This window comes from Hemicordylus capensis, chromosome 6 (assembly GCF_027244095.1).
Source record: "Hemicordylus capensis ecotype Gifberg chromosome 6, rHemCap1.1.pri, whole genome shotgun sequence".
NCBI lineage: Eukaryota > Metazoa > Chordata > Lepidosauria > Squamata > Cordylidae > Hemicordylus > Hemicordylus capensis.
The window spans coordinates 1,093,593-1,113,476 of NC_069662.1; the positions used below are offsets into that span (position 1 = coordinate 1,093,593).

Consider the following 19,884-nt stretch of genomic DNA (forward strand, 5'->3'; position numbering starts at 1 on the left):
GCATCAGCCGCAGCAGCCCCCCACAGGAAGCAGCCCTGGTCCCGCCACAAGGCGCGCGCGGCTCCTGCTGGAGGAGCGGCGGGGGGCCCAGCAGCTGCTCAGGAGGGGGCGCCGGAGCCCGAGGGATGGAGCCGCCACACCCTCCCCGCCAGAGGACAGGCAGGCTGCAGGTGGTGCTGCCGGCGAAGTGGAGCTCCAGGGGCCGTGCGCCTCGCGGCGGAGCGCGGAGCCTCGCCGCCAGAGGGAGCCCCTGGCTAAGGAGTGCCGCCCTCGGAGCCAGGCCGTGGGGCTGCAGCGCTGCGTGGCGAGGCTGGCTGGGGGGGCGGCGGCGGCGGCGGCCACATGCATCCCCGCGGCTGCTGCTGCTGCTGCTGCTGCGGCTGCCCTCACCCTGGGGAGGCGCAGGAGGGAAGGAAGCCTCTGTTCCTCCTCCTCCCCCGCAGGGGAGCGACCCAGACAGAGTCCTCCTTTGACCGGGCCTGCGGCGGGCAGGATACAGCTGAGCGGACCCCACCCGGCCCGTGGCGAAGGCGGCTCAGAGGCCCCGGTCTGCACCACGTCGCTGGCTCGGGCCTGGCCCGTGCCGAGTCGTGGGCTGCGTCCCAGCCTGGACCCACTGACGGGGGGCGCGGGGCAGCCTCGGCCAGCCCGGCTCCCCGCCCGCAGCTTCTCTCCTCCGACCTTTGCTGCGCGTGTTCGAGAGGCGTGGGGGGCGGGCAGAGGGCAAGGGGGAGAGCGGCGGCTGCCCAGGCCTCCTCGCTGCGACTCGGGGTCGGAGAACAGCCCGGCCCCGGAGGAGGAACGCGCCAGCTCCGGGCTGGTTGGGAATGATCTCTGGAGGAGGCCAAGTGATGCGAGGCCCCAGAGAAGCGGCTGCAGCCACCTGCGCCCCGCCCTCCAAGCAGCAGCAGCAGCAGCAGCAGCAGCCTGGACTGGAGCTCCAGAAGCCCCCAGCCTCGCCCCACGAAGCCCGGGCAAGGCGTCCCCGCCCCGGCCGCTGAACTATCCCATAGGCCAGATGCTGTTGCTGCACGACGACTCCCATCCCATCATCACCCCAGCTTGCTAGAATGTATTGTGGCTGGGGGGGGTGATGGGAGTTGTCGTCCTTCAGCAGCTTCTGGGGTGCCCGTCAGGAGCCTCCGCCTAAGGGGTGGACGAGGCTTGCAGGTCGAAGAAGGGCGCATCTGCCAGGCGAGGGAAAGCTGGTCAAGGTGGGGCAGCAGCAAGCCAGACTTGTCCCCTTAGCTAAGCAGGGTCCTGCTTGCTCGCAACTCCCTGCCCCTTGAGTCTCCTGTAGTCCCCTCACGGTGTTTTCATCATCTGGCTGAAAGGGGTTTTCCGGTCCTCGTCAGGCAGCTTGGTTGTGCTGACTGTCTTCCTGCTAAACCTGATGCCTGCAATTGCTCCTCTTCTTTAAACGGAACTTTTCATTCAATTTATTGTGGCCAATAACCAGAAACTAATGGCCAGGGAGGAGAGCTGGTCTTGTAGTAGCAGCAAGCCTGACTGGTCCCCTTAGCTAAGCAGGGTCCGCCCTGGTTGCATAAGCAAGCGAGACTGGAAGTGTGAGCAGCACTGCGAGTTATTCCCCTCAGGGATGGAGCCGCTCTGGGAAGAGCAGAAGGTCCCACGTTCCCTCCCTGGCGGCATCTCCAAGAGAGACTCCTGCCTGTGGCCTTGGAGAAGCCGCTGCCAGTCTGTGCAGACAATACTGAGCTAGAGGGACCCAGGGTCTGACTCAGTCGATGGCCGCTTCCTATGTCAGGGTCAGCAGCACAGCAGCCCCGGCGCCCGGCACCGCTCCTTTTAGGAATCACGCCGGCCCGCCGCCTCCCTAGACCGCCCGCAATGCTGCTCCTTGCCCGGCTGAGGTTCAGAGCCCCCCCCGCAGACACCGACGCCGGCCCAAGGGGCGGAGGAGGGGGGGAGGAGGAGGAGACGGCGACGCTCCCCGCCTGCTGGCCGCTCTGGCAACTGCAGCCAAGGGGGCTCCGCCGCGTCAAGGGGGCTCCGGGCTGAGGAGGCAGGCGCGGGCTGTGTGTGTGTGTGAATCCTCCGCGCTCCCAGCAGGGGGCAGCAGCGCCCCGTCCAGCGCCGCCCCGGCCGGCTCCCAGCACAGGACCCGGAGCTGCAGCTCTGGGACCCCGCAAAAACACACCCCCCCCACCAGAACGTGCTCAGGGAAAGCTGGAAACTCTCTTGATTTCTATTTCTGGAAGAGATTCTGCACCAGATGCTTCCCACTGGCTTGCAGAGACCACATTTTGCATAGACAATCCTGCCGCTTACATTAGCTCAGCCTTTGGAGGCCCCCCAGGCTTGCAGGGCAGTGGACCTCTGCCTGGGGTCCAGTCCAAAGAGCGCCCTGTCAAGGGGTGCGTCCTGGGGGGGCAGCCGCTGGGGATGCTTCCCCTGCACTGCCTGCTGAGCCCCTCTGTGTTGCGCCTCGCCTCTTTCCTTTGCAACGGAGACAGCCGTCGCGGGGGCTGGAGGTCCCCGCTCAGCCTTGTTGTTGGACTACAGTTCCCATCATCTCCAGCCAGCCACGGTGGCCAAGGGGGATGATGGGAGCTGTAGTGCAGCACCACTCTGGGGACCCAAGGCTGAGACCCCTTCGTGGGGGGCGGGGGAAGGTGCGGGATGGGGAGAGGCTTAGGAGTTGGGCCATCATGCGGGCGGGCAGCCTGGGGCGAAGAAAGAGGCGCATTTGCTTGTCGCCTTCTGCCTGAGCCAAGGAGGGTTGCTCCAGGAAACCGATGGGCACAAGGCAGTGATGTCCCTTCTGCACACAAGAGGCGGGGGCTCAGGCGGCCTTTGAAGGGGACCCGGCAAATTCATGGAGGAAAAGGAGTGGCCTGTAGTAGTCAGGAGGGCTGTCTGGAGCCCCCCGGGCCAGAGGCAGTCTATCTCTAACTACCAGCTGCTGAAGGTCCCTTCGGCAGGAGATGGGTGTTGCCTTCATTCGTGGCCTGTGCCTGTTTGTGGCCTTCCCGGAGGCCCCTGGTTGGTCACTGTGGGGCAAGGGGGTCGTTGGCCCAGATGAACCCCCCCCCGGGTCTGATCTAGCCAACGGCTCTTTTGCAGTCTTAGGGCCGGGGGGTTCAGGGCAGGGTCTGTAATTGCTCCCCCCAGCCCCACAGTTCCCCTGGTAGTCATTTTGTGGCAAAGCTTCTCGGGGAGCTGCCGGGCGACGGTGGTGCTTTTCTCCTCCCTGTACAAATTCATCACGTGGGGTGGGGGCAGCACCCAGTCACCCCCCCCCCCCGCAGAGCAGGAGTCTCCTGCAGGGCTGCACCCCCTTGGCCTGAAGGGCAGGTGGCGGCTGTGTCCCTCTCCCCTCTTGGCCCAGGTCCGCTGGTGCTCTCGGGTTCCCAGGGAGATCAGCCCTCGTTTCCGATCCCGGCGGCGGAGGCAAGGGAGCCTGTAATCAGGTTGTTTTCCGGGGTTGAGACGGATTAGCCTCCCAGCACCCTTCCAGCCTCAGTGCGGGTGCCAGGAATTCGAGGGGGCTGAGGAGGAGGCGGCGCCCTTTGGCATGCTGACTCCCCAGCCCTGCCCCCTACTGCCCCACAGCCCAGCCAAGACCCCTGTCTGCAGCCCGAAGGGCCGGCTTGCTTGACAAACACTCTCCCCAGTCGCCAGCCGCCTGTTTGTGTCACAAGTGGGTCGGGGCTCTCAGGGCAGGGAGAGGCACCTGGAGCCCCGCCCCCCCCCAGCAGCAGCAGCTTTGGGGCCCGAAGGCAGTCTGGGCTCTCCAGAGGAGCCTAGAGCCAGGGCAGGCTGTGCTGAGGGCTGGCCCCAGGAGAGGAGGCGAAGGCACCAGGCGCTGAGCAGCCTCCCTCCACCCCAGGCCACCTCGGGGCGTTTGGAGGAGGGGCCCTGCTGCTGGATCCAGCCCAAAGCCCCCCCCCCCCGTCACCCAGCATCTGGCCTGCTTCTCCCCACAGGGCCAGACTGATGTCTCCAGGGAGCCCACAAGCAGGGCAGGGAGGCCGGAGAACACCTTCGCCCCGCTCACGGGGCCCAGAGCTGGCTGTCTTGCACGGAGCCCTATTCAGCCCAGCGGAGGGGCTGCTGTTGGCCAGGACATTGAGGAGCAACCAACGGGAGTCCTTTTTCACACCAGGCATCATCCACTTGTGGAACTCTCTGCCACGAGATGTGGTGACAGCCAACCACCTGGATGGCTTGAAGAGGGGTTTGGATCACTTCATGGAGGAGAGGTCTATCATCGGCTACTAGTCGGAGGGCTGTGGGCCACCTCCAGCCTCAAAGGCAGGATGCCTCTGAGTACCAGTTGCAGGGGAGCAACAGCAAGAGAGAGGGCATGCCCTCAACTGTAGGCTTCCAGTGGCATCTGGTGGGCCGCTGTGTGAAACAGGATGCTGGACTGGATGGGCTTCCTTGGGCGTGATCAAGCAGGGCTGGTCTTATGGTCTCCCTTGCTTAGCCCCTTTGGGAGAGGCAACCTCCTCCTAAATCCTCTTGCAAGGCAAACCACTTTATGAACTTTGTTGTTGTTGTGGAAAGGCGGTGCAGCATATAGATATTCTAAACAAGAGAAATATATTAATTAAAATATATTCAGAGGTAGACTGCCTTTGGACATGGAGGTTCCAGTCACAGTTAATAGCTGCTGATAGGCCAGGCCACAGTGAATGTATCTTTAAAGGACATCAGCAGAGCCCTACTGCTGGATCAGACAAACGGTCCAAAGATCCATCTGTTCTGCAGCTTGTTTTCCCCAGTGGCCAGCTGAATGCCCGTGACCAGGGTCAAAGCCATGCTCAGCTGGTCCAGACACACCAGTGCAAGTACCACTGCACAAGCAGACTTTGTGGATGGACTCTGATGTGCCTCACTGGCCTCTAATCAACCTGCTTCTCAAAATTCTTCCTGGAGGTGAGGAAAGCTGGTCTTGTGGTAGCAAGCATGACTTGTCCCCCTAGCGAAGCAGGGTCCACCCTGGTTGCATTTAAATGGGAGACCACATGTGTGAGCAGCACTGGAAGAGATTCTCCTCAGGGGATGGAGCCGCTCTGAGAAGAGCAGGAGATTTCAAGTCCCCTCCCTGGCAGCATCTCCAAGACAGGGCTGAGAGAGATTCCTGCCATCAACCTTGGAGAAGCTGCTGCCAGTTTGTGAAGACAATACTGAGCTAGACAGACCAGTGGCAGCTTCCTGTGTTCCTATGAGGTGGTCAGTTGACAGTTCCCAAAGTTCCAGCACGCCTCCCTGCTGCACCCCTTGCCTCGCTCCCACCTAGAATAATCTCACCAATCTGATTATTCTCTGTGGAGGGAAACACACTCTGCACATGGTCAGAGGCATTGCTATTCACCAGTGCTCTAAAGACTCAAAACTGGCACCAGTCTCTCTGTGACATCTGCAAACCTGACTTAGAAGATGCACAAGAAAGGGCTCACGAGCATCCAGCCCAAAATTATGAATTTTATTGTTAAGAGTTCCGTATATACCACTTTTCAACACCCACCAAATCTCAAAGCAGTGTACAAAACAAAAGGCATGATAAAGTGATGCCCTGTCTCGAACCCTGTCGCCGATCGAGATCTGGAGAGGTCTGGTTATGGTTACTGCCGACTCAGGATGGGCTTTCTCTAGGGCTGGAGGGGCAGGGGGGACCCCTCTGAAATATGCTCCCTGTCAAAATGAGAGCATCTCCTTCTCTGTTTGCTTTTAGGAAGACCCTCAAGACGCACCTGCTTTCTCAGGCTTTTAACTGAAATTAATTTCAAACTGCTTAATTTTTTTTTGGTATGAGGTAGTTTTTACTTTAGAGTGAAATGTTAACTGTTCTTATTCTGCTTTATATTGGGTCTTAATTCTTGTACCCTGCCCAGAGATGTACATATCAGGCGGTATGAAAAGAGGCTCCGCCAAGAACGAAACAAAAGCTCACAACCGGACCCGGCTGCTCCGGGGTCACTTCAGCGGCAGGCTGTGGCGAGCACGGCTGATTCCAGCCCATCCCCGCCGGCAGGGCAAAGGCTCCCAAGCCGCAGGCGGGCGGGCATGCGGGGCTGATGCCTCTCCTCCTCCCGAGGGCGCCGCGGCTTCTCTTCAGCTGGGCAAGCAGTCCGCTCCCCGACCCGTGGCGGAGAGGAAGCCGCTGGCCGGCTCTCAGGGCCCGCTGCCTTTGCCTGCAGCGCAGGGCAGTCTGCGCCAGACTCGGCGCCCAGCTCGGAGGGCTCAGCCGGGAGCACAGGAGGGCAAGACTCCCCCGGGGCATACGCAGAGCGCCTTCGCCGCCCTGCCGAGGAAGCACGCCGCTGGCATCGCCGCCCCCAGCAGGGCGCTTCCAGGTGGGCTTCAGGGCGGCCTTGGGCTGCCATGCGGGGCCCACCCGGGCAGGCACTGCCGTCCAGCGGGGGAGGCGAGGCCAAGCCGAGGGCTGGACTGCTCCTCCGTCCCCACCGGTGAGCTGGGCGAGGAGGGGGCGGCCAGCCGGCCGGAGGAGAGCCTCTGGCGCGACCGGGAGGGAGGGGCCGCCGCCGCCTCCTCCATCGGACGCCGAGGAGTCTCTGCCTCGTGCTCGGGGGGGGGCGGCGGCTGCTCTGCTCCCCCCCCCAGGAGGCCTCCTGGGTCCGTGCCCCGCCAGGTTCAGGCCAAGGCGTGGCGCGGCGGCGGCGGCGAGGAGGGCCGAGCGCGCGCGCGAAGGGTTAAGCCGGCTGGCTGGGCGGGGGGAGCCAGTCAGCTGGTTGGGAGGGGGCTGGACTTCCTGGTGCTGCTGTGCTGGGCTTGTCAACAGCCAGAGGCGACGGGAGGCGGCGGCGGCAGGCAGCAGCAGTGGTGGCGAGCCCCGACGAGGCGCTGCAGCAGCAGCCGGGGTGGGCGGGGGCTGCGGGAGCCACCCCGCTCCGGGCACGCCCCCTCCCACCGAGCTCGTGCCCGCCCCGCGACGAGCTGCTCCTGCCCCCGGGCAAACTTTGGCTGGCCTTCGCACCCTGCGCGCCTGTGCTGGGCAGCCGCCGCCGCCGCCCCGTCGAAGGCGGACGGGACCGAGCCCCACCATGCCCCCCGGAGCAGCCTAGCTGCGCCTCGGAGCGTAGCCCTGCCGAGCCGCCGCCGCCGCCTCCTCCGAGGTCCCGGGGCCAAGGCGGGCGGAGCAAGACGCGCAGCAGGGCAGAGCGCTCTTCCTCGAGAAGCCACCGGTCGGCGGAGGACGGCGCTGCTGCTGGCTGGCTGCCTGCCTGGCTGGGCGCCCCCTCAGCCCCCGCCGGCCCTGGCAAGCCCCGGATCCGCAGCTCCCTCCGCCCGGCCGTCGGGGCCCTGCTACTGCCTGGCAGCATCCGGCGGGCGAGCCCAGATTCACCAGGTCTGGCATGTCCCCAGCCTGGCCAGGAGGGTGGCACCAGAGCCCGCCTCGCCGCCGGGCCACCACCCGGCCACAAAACTTTGAACCTGCTGGCACTGCCATCATGGCCCAGAAGCCGCCGGCGGTTCAGCGCTGCTCCTGGTAGCCCAGCTGCCTCCTGGGTGCAGAGCGCTGCCTCCGGCTCCCCGCTCTGGCTGCCTGTGCTTGGCTCGTCACCATGAGCGGTGGGAAGAAGAAGAGCGGATTCCAGATCACCAGCGTCACCTCTGACTACGAGCAGAAGGAGGCCTCCTCGCCAGGAGGAGGAGGAGGAGGAGGAGAAGCCGCCGCCGCCGCCGCCGCCAAGGGTTCCACCAGCCCCAAAGTGCCTCGCGGGCCGGCCACTGGCGAGGAGGCAGGCCCAGTGGAAGAGGACAGCCTTCAGGCCAACGGAGGCGTCACTGTGCCAAAAAACGGGCCTTCTGCGCCCAGCTCCCCGGGGACGGCCGGGGCACCTTCTTCCCAGGGCCCCGTTGGCATGGCTAGCTCTCGGTTCCGCGTGGTGAAACTGGACCAGAGCTCAGGGGAGCCCTACAAGCGTGGGCGCTGGACGTGCCGGGATTTCTATGAGCAGGAGGTGGACCAGCACCTGGCTGGGCGGCTGGCGGACTCCGCCCGGCACCCTCAGTCTCTGGACTCCCGGCTGGAGGTGGCAGGGCTCCTGGCAAGGCCCCAGAGCCCCTTCAGCCCCCAGCCCCCCCAGCGAGGAGGAGGGGCTTGCCTGCAGTCCCAGCTGGTGCTCCCGGCCCCCGGGCCCTCCAGCCACCAGGCCCGCTCCCTGGGGGGCGGCTTGCCTGTGCTCCTCCACCCCAACAGGACGTCCTCCAGCCCCGTGTCCCTCCTCCGCAGCCCCCAGGCGGTGGCTGAGCCCCGGCCACGGACTCCCCGTGAGGGCGCCAGGCAGCCGGGGGACCAGTCCCCACCCAGCACTCTCCCCACGCTGCTGGTGGAGGAACAGTTGCTCCCCAAGAGCATCACGCAGCTGATCCAGCGGGAGACGGAGGAGCGGCACAAGGTGAGAGCTCGGCCCAGGCGAAGAAGGGGCAGTGCCAGGCGGCCCAGTGCCCTGACAGTGCCTGCTGCCACCCCAGGCCGCTTCCTGCTGGGGAGCTGGGACCCCCCCCGCCCCCGAGCGGAAGCTGAGCCGGTGGGAGGGGCTGCTGGCGCTGGCATGGACCGGGCCTGGGTCTCCAAGCTCACGGCCCCCTGCAGCTCCCTGCTGCTGCTGCTGCTGCTGCTTGGAGTGGCTCCTGAGGGCCCCTGCTCTTGCTGGGCTGCTTCGCGGGGGGGGGGGGCCTGCTGCTGGAGGCCTTCTCTTGCCTTCCGGGCAGCCAGAAGCCTCCCTGGGGTGTGCGTGGTGTGCCCGGGGGGGAGGGGGGACTGGGGGTCCAGAGAGAGCGGCTCCCACAGCACTTCTGGGGCTGAGCGGGGATTCAAACCAGGCCACCGGACAACCCCTCCCCCTCCACTTTAAGGCACCGATCCTGAACACAGCGGCTCTTCTGTCACTCAGCAGCATGGGGGGAGAATCCTCTGGCACACCCGGAGGGGCTGTTTTCAGTGGAGCCAGCAGTTGTGGTCTGGACCGCCAGGGGTGGGTGGGAGCCCTGAGCGGCCCCTGGGTTCGTTCTGGGGCACAGGGTGTGGGGGGCGACAAGCATTGCCCGCAGGCCCCTGCCCCGTCGGAGCAGCAGCCGAGCACAACTCGCCCTCACTGGCCGCGGGGGTGAAACGGGTCGCACCCCTCCCTCCCCTCCCTGCCAGAACAAGGAGCCATTGATGGCTCTGTGGAGGGCTGAGTTGGAGGGAAGGAGCCGAACACCTGGGTCCTTCTGGAGCAAGACCCTGGGGGTGGGGAGGGGAGGGGAGGGGGGGTTGGGTTCCTTGGGCCGCCCCCCTTTCCCTGCAGCAGCAGCAGCAGCAGCAGCAGCAGCAGCAGCCGCCTCTTCCTAGAAATCCATCTCTGGCCTCGCCAGCCCGGACACACAGAGAAGGGCCTTGTTCCAGCCTCGTCCACCCCCTTCGCTCCTCTGCCGCCGGTCGGAACCCCCAGGGGCCCTGGGCAGGCGGCGCTGTGTGTGTCCTCGCTGGCTCCGCCACCAAGTCGCCGGGTGCCCCCTTGAGAGGAGAGGCCCCTGACCTTCCCCCACGGCGGGCGGGCGGGTCCGGCCTGGAGCGGAGGAGCCGAGGCCTTCCGCAGCCAGCTGGGGCCCTCCTGACGGGAGGCCGCCTCCCCGCCCGCCCCAGTGGTGGGTGCCCCCGGGAAGGGGGACGCGCTGGCTGAGGCGCCCGTCTTTCTCTCCCTGCTGGCAGGCCTTGCCTCGAGAGTCCCGCTCGCGCCCATCCTCCCCGGCTCCCCCGCTCTTCCGAGATGCCAGCCCCGGCCGCAGGACCTCGGACCCCTTTGGCACTGCCCGCTTCAGCCTGGCCCGCTCCATGTTTGGCATGGGGGTGGCCCACGACAGCGATGACGACAGGTAGGCGGGGGGGGGCCCTTGCGCCATGCGCCTCAGGCTGGGGCGGGCAGGCTTGGTGGCATGGAGTAGCCCCGTCTGGGCGGGCGGGGCGGGGCGGGGGGCAGGCAAGGCCTTGCGAGAGATGGAGCCTTGCCCTGGTCTCTCCTCCTCCTCCTCCTCCTCATCTCCAGCAGCACAGCTCCACTCTGCTCCTCCTCCTCTTCCTCCCCCCTCGCCGTTCAAGGGGGCAGTCGGTTCCTGGCCCAGTCTCAGCTGCAGGGCCACCACACCCGGGGGGGGGGACGGGACTCCGCACTGGCTGGCGCGCAGGGCAAGGGGGAGGCTGGCCTGCCCCACCGCCTGGCTCCCCAGTGCCTCTGGGGAAAGAGGACCATCTTGGTGCTCTGGTACAGGGGCCCAAGCCCCGCCCTGGGGACTGGTAGCCCTTTCTTCTCAGAGGAGGGGGTGTGGCCGAGGGGGACTCCCCCCTGCCCTCCCCCCCGGCTCTGGAAGCGCACTTCGTGCATGCTCCAAGGCACCCCAGACAGACCCGAGCCCTGCGGCAGGCCTTCCTTTTGCGGAGGGGGAAGTGCTCCTCGACAAGAGGAAGGAAATGGTGTGGGAGGGAGGCAGGGGATGTGCCCAAAGGCCCTTTCAAGAGTTGGGGGGGAGGAGGGGGAGCCTTCTCTAGGCCACAGGAAGAATTAACACCCCCCCCCGGTGACCTCACTGTCTGCGCTCAGCCCGGCCAGAACGCCACACTCCGCCCCGCCCCCCGAAACCCCTCTGTGGCCCAGAGAGCGTGTCCACAGCAGGCACATCTGGAGGCCAGCCCAGCTTCTGCATTTCATTGGCTCTGATGACGACACACACTGGAGGCTTCTTTCTGGCAGGCACGCTTGGGGGGAAGGGAGGCGTGGGGCACCGCGACATGGAAATGTGGGGGCCGTGTCTGTGGTGGGGGGAGGCAAGCAGCTGTGTAGAGTTCCCAACCCCCCCCCCCGTGCCCATTTCTGGCTGCCGCGCAAAGCAATGTGTGAGCCATGAGGACTAGCAGCAGCCTTTTAAGGAGGGACCCCTCCCCGGAAGAAAGCCGGGACTCTGCAGGGTGTTCAGGCCAGCTGCGCAGCAGTGCCCAGAGGCCCCTTCCCTGCCCCACCCCAGGCAGGTGAGACACGCAGGGCCCTGGTGCTGCCTGGCTATTTCCGTCCCGTCTCTGGGCCCTCACTGGGGGTGGATCTATTTCCAGCATGACCCTCCATGACCTTCCTCCTCGCCTGCCGAAGCACCTTCCCTCCCTCCTGTGCAGCCCTCCTTGCTGCCCGGACCCCCAGCCCGGCCCGGCCCGGCCCAGCAGTCTCCAGCCGCCCGGCCAAAGGCCACATGGGGCCCTTGAGGGGGGGGGCTGTCCAGGGTCCGAGCTCCGCAGCTGGCGTGTGGGCCCAGGCCTCCTTAGGGGGGCGTGCAGCGGAGAGGAACGGGATCTCTCGGGCTGGTCTGTACAGCCACGAGCCTTGCCAGTGTTGGTGGGTGGCAGGTTGGGGGTTTCCTGCTTGGGTTTTGTGAGGACCCCACACACCAGGAAGGGTGGGGCTGCTGACGGGTCTCTAGCGGCTGGGCCTGCAGCCACAGCCATGGGAGCTGGGGCAGGGCGCTTCCGCTCCAACCCCTGGGACAGGTCTTTCCTTGCTGCCCCACGGCTGGGCCTGGAACGGAGAGCTCCACGTGAACTGCCTGCGAGGATAGGACTGAGGGCCAGGCCCCAGGGGCCTGTGGGGCTGGCCATGGCAGCAGCGGGGCAAGCAGAGCAGGGGGCCACCCCTTAGAGGCTGGGGGGCAGGGCGGGCCTGCATTGCACGAGGAGCAGGCGTTCAGCAGCTCAGCCCCATACCCCGGCTTGTGCCCACTTGCACGCCCACAGGGCCCTCTTGCTTTGGCAGCCGCCCCATCTGGAGGAGCTCGGGGCAGGGATGGGGTTCCTCCCACTCGCTCCCGTTCAGGCTCACCACAGCCCTGTGAGGTAGGCACGTGTGGAGGGAGGCTGACTAGCTCCGGGCCACCCCGGGGGACTGGCGCCCAGGCCTCCCCCTGCCTCTCTGGCCCTCTTCCCGCTGGCTGCGCCACCAGCTCCATCTGCCGTGCCCAGCAGGCAGGCCTCTCCTTCTGGGAGGGGAGCCTCCAGCCCTGGCACAGCCCCCCTCCCCAGGCTGCCTGCCCTGGCAAACGCGGGTGCAGCCACCTGCTTCTCTTCACACTGACAGGCTGCCTCTCCCCCCCTCCCTCCCCCCCCATCGCTTCCAACTTCTCCGCAAGAATGATGGGGGGGGGCCTTGAGCCTCCAGCCAAGCCTGTCTCTCCCCCCCCCCCGCAGCCCCTCGAAAGAGTCTGGGCCTGCAGCCCAGCCGAGGGAGGGCCTCTCCTTCCTCCGCCGGCTTCCGCTGCTACCGAGGGGCGCCCAGGCCAGGGTGGGCCAAGCCACGGAGAGGAGGCTGGTTCCAGCCGGCACCCGCCACATTCCTCCCGGGATTTGACGCCGCTATTCTTAGCTGTGTTTATGCAAAGGACCGTGGCCAGTGGGGACAGGGGGTGGGGTGCCAGGCAGGCAGCAGCGGAGGGGGCTGTGCCGGCCACCCGCCCTAGGCCAGCCCTGGGGGACAGGCGTGGAAGCGGCGGGCCCAAGGCGGCCCAAGGCCGGGCACAGCCCTGAGCGGAGCCAGGGAGAGTGGCAGGCCGGCCGGTGGGCGGGCGGAGTGGCATCTGCCCAGGGAGGGGGGGAGGGGGGAGGAGGAAGCGGCTGGGCCTTGCCAGCTGCTCTGAGCCCGTGCCCGGGGGCCGGGAGGCTCCCTCTGCCTGTCACTTCCAAACCAGCAGGGCTGGTTCTTATGCTCACACAGTTCATGCCCCACTGACACCCCCCACCCCACCCTGCCCCAAGCAGGGCCCCCTTGAGCTATGCCAGGTGGAGGCAGGAGGAGCAGAGCCCTTCCGTGTGTGGACGGAGCTCTTGGCCGGGAGGGGGCCGGGGCTGGCAGAGGCAGCGGGTGGTTCCTGGGGGTGTGTGTGCTCTTCCCCGCACCCCCGCAGGCCTAGAGAAGGATGCACTGGGTGGGTGAAGGGACATGGCGTGCTCTCCGCAGGCTCAGAGGCGCCGGGGGTGGGGCGGGGCTTTGGGCTGAACTCCGGTGCAGCCCTGGAAGAAAGAGCCCCCCCCCCCCCCCGCCCAGCCCCTGGCCAGAAGGAGAGCTGGTCTTGTGCTAGCAGGCACAACTTGTCCCCTTAGCTAAGCAGGGCCCGCCTTGGTTGCCTTTGAATGGGCAACCACACGTGAGCACCTCAGGGGATGGAGCCGCCCTTGGGAAGAGCAGGAGGTTCCCAGTTCCCTCCCTGGCAGCCTCTCCAAGGCAGGGCTGAGAGGGGAGACTCCTGCCTGCCACCTGGGAGAAGACGCTGCCAGTCTGTGCAGACAATACTGAGCTAGATAAGAACGCATTGAGCTTCTCTGCAACCTCCATATCCTCCTTAATATTCCCTTTCACTCCCTCATTGTCTTAATGGTCCAACTGCCTCCCTAGGTTTCCTGCTTCTGATGTATTTAAAGAAGTTTTTGTTATTCCCCTTGATGCTTTTAGCTAAACGTTCCTCAAACTCTCTCTTTGCGCCTCCCTTATCCTCACCTTGCATTTATTTTGCCAAAGTTTGTGTTCCTTTCTGTTCTCTTCATTTGGGCATGCCTTCCAATGTCAGAAGGAAGTCTTCTTAGGAGAGGAGAGCTGGTCTTATGGCAGCAAGCATGACTTGTCCCCTTAGCTAAGCAGGGTCTGCCCTGGTTGTATATGAATGGGAAACTAGAAGTGTGAGCAGCACTGGAAGATATTCCCCTCAGGGGACGGAGCTGCTCTGGGAAGAGCAGGAGGTTCCCAGTTCCCTCCCTGGCAGCCTCTCCAAGGCAGGGCTGAGAGGGGAGACTCCTGCCTGTAACCTGGGAGAAGCCGCGGCCAGTCTGGGTAGACCAGAGATTCTCAACGTTGGGTCCCCAGATGTTCTTGGACTTCAACTCCCATCGTCCCCAACCAGAGGTCACTGGGGCTGAGGATTGTGGGAACTGAAGTCCAATAACATCTGAGGACCCAACTTTGTTGAGAATCCCTGTGTAGACAAGCCTGAGCTCCAGGGCCCGACTCAGTCTGTGGTGGCTTCCTGTGCTCCTTGGCTCCTCTGCCTGCAGGAGGAAGCAGGGCAGCCATGGGAGCCATGGGCCCACTGCCCTCCTAGCTGGCCCCCTCCCCAAGGCGCAGCCCCGGCAACGGCCACTTGGGAGGGGAAGCAGCTGCTCCACCACCACCCATGCTCCTCCTGGCAAGGCCTGGGGTGGGGGGCCTCTCCGCAGGCCCCACACGCTCCTCCTTGCAGATGGCTTGCCTCTTGCACCAGCCAGGGGGGCTCATGGGCAGGAGGGGGCGGGGGCAGAGGAGGAACACCGGAAGCTGCCCTAGACTGAGTCCGGCCATGGGTCTACCTAGCTCAGCGTTGTCTTCACAGACTGGCAGCGGCTTCTCCCAGGAGGGAGGTGGCCAGGCTCACCTTGGTCAAGAGTGGGGGGGGGAGGGACACTTCCTCTCCTTGCAGGCCTTGGGGGGGCCACTTGGAAGTGGGGTGGGGGGTTTGCAGGGGGGGCTGGGACGACGACCCAGGAGTGTGGATCCTGGCTTGGCTGCTGGCACCCCTAACCCAGCGGGCCCCACAGATGCCTCGCGGGCCCCCCTGCTGCTGCCCGTTCCCCCATGTAGGGCCGGCTCCCCTCAGTCCAAAGGATGCACATAGAGGCCCTGGCACCCCCCTCCCAGGTTGGGCTACCCTCGGGTGGCGGGGGGGGGGGTGTTCAGGAGCGGCTGCCTTGTGCTGGCTTATGTAATAAGGTTGGGCTCCATTCCCAGTTTCCATAGCAACATCCCCACCCCCTGGCACTCCCCCTCCCTGAGCGGAACTGGCATAAACAGGGTGGCAGCTTTATAAAGGCCCCTTTGTGGCCCCCCTCCCCCCTCCCCCCTCCCTCCAGCATCGGAGCCAAGAACAAGACAGGGGTGAAGGGAAGGTGGACGGAGCAGTGGCCGTGGGGGGGGGGAGAGGAAGTGCAGCTGGGGGGAAGGAGAGGCAGGCTGCAGGACCCCCCTCCCGCCGTCCCCTCTGAGGGGCTGGGGAGGGGTGAGCCTGGCCCCTCAGATGGGGCTGTGCCGGCTTCTGTGTGGGCGCTGCCGCCAGGCCCCCCCCCCACGGGTGGGGTGAGCTTCCCGGGGTAGGCTGGCACAATGGCACAGCCGATGCCCCTGCCGCTGGGCTGGCTTCCCTCCCCCGAGTGGCAGTGGCCGGCGGTGGGGGGGGGGGAGGCGACACAGCCGGCCTTGGCCAATGGGAGTGAATGAGAGGGGGCCCGAGAGCCAGGCACAGAGATGGCTATTTATGCCCAGCCCGGGAGCACCACTGGACATCTCTGCGCAGCGGCACCAGAAGGCCAGCCGGGGCCGCTGGGTGCGCCGACAGCCTCTCCAGGGGCCCGCCTCCTGCCCCCGCCCGGGCTCCTTGCTGCCCCTGTGGGGCGGTGGGGGGGCCCTGGCCGAGCTGCTGCTGCTTCTTCTTCGTGCGGGATCCGAGGCCAGCAGAGAGCAGCTCTCCCCGCCCGAAGGAGGGGAGCCTCCTCGCAGGACTGGAGAGGAGGGAGGAGAGTCCTCCGATGGCCTGCGGGGGGCCCGCCGGGGGCCTGGAGCCGCGGAGGCCATAGCAGAGCCAGCATCCAAAGGACCTCAAGCAGCCCGGGGGCTTAGCCAGCTGCGGAAGACCCAGGCCCAGGGCGAGGGAGCTTGCTGGCTCGAGGCGGGTCTCGGGGGGCCGAGCGGCCATGTCCCTGGATCACCAAGGCGGGGTCTCGGTCAAGTCCATGGTGAACGCGTATGAGACCCAGCGGGAGCCCCACGGCTGCGGCTGCTGCTTGCTCCCCGACCCAGGGGACCCCCATCGCCCCCGGAGGCGCGGCTGCACCTCCCCAGCCCTCTCCAGGGAGTCCTCCCCTGCCCGGACCAGGCCCCGGGAGACCCCCAAAGGCCGCCGGAAGAAAGAGGTGGACAAGACCCTCGTCTCCCTCCTGCTTGTCCTCCACAGGTAGCTCTGGTGGGCAGCGGGGAGTGGCATCTGGGGGGCAGAGGAAGAGGAAGGCCCCCGCCCGTGCCTGTGGAGGCTGTCGGAAGACCTGGGCGGCGGGCAGGGAGGGCCCCCCGGAGATCTCGGGGCGGGTGGGGGGTTGCAGCATTGAGCCCCGGCCGGGATTCCCAGCCAGTCACCAGGAGCTTATGGAAGGCCCTGAGCCCGTCCGCGTGACGTGAGGGTGAGTGCTGGACCGTCCCCGGAGTCCCGCTGGGCAGTCCTCCTGCTCCTGTGGCCTGGCTGGCCTTTCGGAGGAGGGAGCTTTGGCTGGCTTAGGGAGGCCCGTCTGGGAGGCCAAGGTGGGCTTGTGTGGCACAGACGCCACCCTCACCGGCTGCCCAGTGGCTCTTGCGTGGGAAGCTGCTCTCCACCGGTGGCAAAGGGCCCTGGGTTGGGTGCGGGTGCTGCACGGCGCGTCCTTCCCCCCTTTTTTCCCTTTTTCAGCTGAGTGGGGCTAGGGCTCAGATGTGCCAGAGGTCCTCTTTCCTCTGAGTCGGAAGCCTTTCTCTGCTAGCCCCAGGTGTGCTTTTCTCAGTGGTGAGGGAAAGACACTCTGCCCATGCTTAGAATCACTCTCGTTACGTCTTGCTGGACCTGCCTTTTCCTAAGCCGGGAGGTCAGGGATGAATCTCTGGGGCTGAGCAGGCGTTTGCGGGGAGGTCCGTGGGCGCTGGTCTCGGGGAGGGTGTCTGGTCCCACTCCCCCGCCGGTGCCTTCACCCGCCCGTCCGTCTCTTCCTGACAGCGGAACCAACAGCAGCATGATCGCCATCGACAACAAGATTGAACAAGCCATGGTGAGTCTGGGGGGGAGCCCTCCGGGTGGCAGGGTAAGGGGCTGGTGCTGAGCCCTGCCCCCCAGGCCCCTGCTGGCACTTCCAAAGCAGGAGCCGGCCAAGCAGGGGGGGGGCTCCCCCTGCCCCCCAGCTGCTGCTGCCCCCTCCCTCTGCCCAGCAGTCCCCTGCCCAACCCTTTAATACCCCCTTTCACTGCTAGGGCTGTGATTTGACTCTCTGATTCGTGCATCTTCACCAAGCCCCCCGTCCCAACTCTGCACATGCTCCGAGGCAACCCCTTCCAGGGCTTAAACCAGATTTGAGCGCTGCTGATCTGGCAGTGGTGCTGGGCAGAAGCTAGGGAAGCGGCCCGCATGTGGGTGGGAGGAGAAGCGAGGGGCTCCTGCCTCGGCTAGGCAAGTGGGGGCTGGGAGGTGCCCGCGAGCCCGTCGGATCTGGGCTCCTCTCTGGAGATCTGGGTGCGAGCCCCACCTCTCCGAGTTGGCTTGGGCCGGGACATGCTCGGAGCTTCTGGGGGACGCCAGCCGCCCCCGCCCCCTGAGCTGCTTGGAGGGCAGACCTTGGCTGCGGGGCGGGGCGGGGTGAGGGGCTCACCCCGGGGATCCCCCCTCCCTCACGGCATTCCTGTTCCGCTCCCTGCAGGACCTGGTGAAGAGCCATTTGATGTTTGCTGTGCGGGAGGAGGTGGAAGTCCTCCGGGAGCAGATCAAGGAGCTGTCGGAGCGCAACGCCTTGCTGGAGCAGGAGAACGCCCTGCTGCGCTCCCTGGCCAACGCCGAGCAGCTCACCCGCTTCCAGGCCCAGCTCCACGCGGCCAAGCCCCCCTCCAGCGGCACCGCGTGACCCCAGGCCCCGGTCAGCGGGGGGGCCAAGACTGTGACTCTATGGGGTGTGAGTTGCAGGGAGGGAGGGAGGGAGGGGGGAGGTACTCACTAAAGGATTCCCACAGATGTGAAATGGGGTGGGGGGCAGCTCCGTACCAGCGCAGCTGGAGGGGTGTGTATGGGGGTGCGTGTGTGTGCGTGTGTGTGAAGCTGGCCTTTGGGGGTGGGCGTGGGAGGTGGGGAGGAAGGGGGCTACTAACACAGCATGTGCCTTCAGGGGGTGGAGCCACCGGACTCCTTGGCTCCACCCCCCCCTTTTGGGAGGGGAGCACTCCTCTTTTGTAGACCCCGGTGTGGTTCGCAGCCAGGGGGGAGAGCCAGCAGGGGAGGGGCTTTGGGGCAGAGGCGGCCTGGGGGGGGGTGGCCACAACTGCCAGACTGGTCTCCTGGGGGTGGCTCTGCAGCCATCCCGCTGGGCCTGGGGAGGGCTGGGTGTGTTGTTTCCAGGGGCCACAGGCCTGCCTGGCGGCCAGGGTGGGGGGCGCAGGCCGGGGGTGGATGGAGGTGGCAATACGTTTCTATTAAGGACACTTTTACAGTATTTCAGGTTATTAAAGTACACAAGGATGAAGGGCGCTCTGTGTGGTGCGTGGCCGGCTGCGTGCTCTGGGAAACAGGGCCGGGGTTCTGCTCAGGGGTCTGTGGATGCTGCCCGCCCGTGACCTTCAAAGCCAGCTGCTGACAGAGCTCCTGGCCCTGCGTGCCAGCCCTCTGCTGCCTGGCAGGGCTTGTCTGTGCCCCCAGCCCCCCCAGGGTGACCCATCCTGCAGGGCCCCCCCAGGAGCAAGAGCTTGGGGTGGGGGGAGGCGGGGGCCGGCGGCTGCTTGCTGGGCAGCGTGGCCTCTTGGCGGCTCAGGGCAAGCAGCGAAGCCTGAAGGCAAAACCATGCTCCACTCACTGGCGGGGGGAGGAGGAGGAGGAGGAGGAGGAGACCTCCCGGCCCCCGCAGGCCCCGGGCCCTCAGCCAGCCCTTGAGCTCCAGCTGTACCCAGCCACTGAGTCCTGCCCAGAAACATTTTGCCCCAAAGGCAGCTGCTGGACTGCAGAGCCGGCTGCAGGAGCCGCTGAGGGAGCTGCTCTCCGGGGGTGCCTGCGGCCGGCCGTGTCCCGGTGCTGGAGGAGGGAGGGATTCCAGCACGAAGCGCCAAGGGAAGCCGCAAGGCACGTGTGCCCATGCCGGGTGGTGCAGAGAACACAGGCAGGCAGGGTGAGAACAAGGCCGATTGTTCTGCTGCCCCCGCCTCCCCCTCCCTCTGCAGGAGCGCAGTGTTCCCACAGGGCCGGGACAAACAGTGCCACTGGGCAACCCCCACCCCACCCCACCCCACCCCACCCCAGGCCAGGATGAAAGGCACCTTGTTTGGTGCATGGTGGGCCAGTACAGCCAAGGGTGCCGCAGCAAAACCCCCTGAGACTCACACTCCTTTGCAAGACACAGTCTAGGAAGCAGAGCTGGGATCTGTATTAAAGAGACTCCTCTGGGTTAAACTCCAGAGACTGTACAATCCCCGCCTTGGATGGGAAGACTGTGGTGGCCAGTAGCGCAGATGGATTAGACAAATCCATGGAGGAGGAGGAGGAGGAGGAGGAGGAGTCTGTCAATGGACATGACCCAGGATTGCTAAATAGTGCCTCCGGATTCCAGGGCAGTCTACCTTTGAATATCAATTGCTGGTGGGAAGAACAGCAGAAGAGAGCTATTGCCTTCATACCCTGCTTGAGACATAAGCACTGCTGGATCAGGCCCAAGGAAGCCTATTTAGACCAGCATACTGTTTCCCACAGTGGCCCACCAGATGCCTCTAGGAAGCCCACAGGCATGTCTTCTCTCCTGCTGCTGCTCCCCTTTGCAAAGCCTCTGGCTGGTCACTCTAGGAAACAGGATACTGGACTAGACTGACCTTTAGGGTCTGATCCAGCAACGTTGTTCTTAAGAAAAGGCAATGTAGGCTAATCCCACACAGTGCAGGCTGGGACATTTGCACACCCCATCCCCCAATTCCCGATAACACACACAATTTGGACTATTGTGAGCTACAACCAGGATGCAAATGCGACAGAAGTTCTATTCCGACATTACCTTGAATGTCTACACAGATGTCTGTCTGTGTTTCTGCGTGAATGCACCTGCCTTCATGTTAAAGGCAAACCCGGGTTCAGGCCTCTCGCATGCAT

General features: G+C 65.5%; 1 protein-coding gene across 1 annotated transcript; it reads left to right on the top strand.

Moving 5' to 3' along the window:
* The first annotated feature begins 7,556 nt into the window (after nucleotides 1–7,556).
* TSC22D4 (TSC22 domain family member 4) lies at nucleotides 7,557–18,280 on the top strand. Its single transcript, XM_053259512.1, has 4 exons — nucleotides 7,557–8,393; nucleotides 9,692–9,855; nucleotides 16,774–16,825; nucleotides 17,468–18,280. Exons 1-4 carry the CDS (start codon nucleotides 7,557–7,559, stop codon nucleotides 17,666–17,668), a joined length of 1,254 nt encoding a protein of 417 aa, XP_053115487.1. The 3' UTR covers nucleotides 17,669–18,280.
* Nucleotides 18,281–19,884: the final 1,604 nt, after the last annotated feature.

Excerpts from the sequence above, each read along its gene's own strand:
- TSC22D4 (XM_053259512.1), top strand. The coding sequence starts at position 7,557 with ATGAGCGGTGGGAAGAAGAAGAGCGGATTCCAGATCACCAGCGTCACC. Across the intron at positions 9,856-16,773 it reads CACGACAGCGATGACGACAG|CGGAACCAACAGCAGCATGA; the intron begins GTAGGCGGGGGG and ends TCTTCCTGACAG. Across the intron at positions 16,826-17,467 it reads ACAAGATTGAACAAGCCATG|GACCTGGTGAAGAGCCATTT; the intron begins GTGAGTCTGGGG and ends CGCTCCCTGCAG.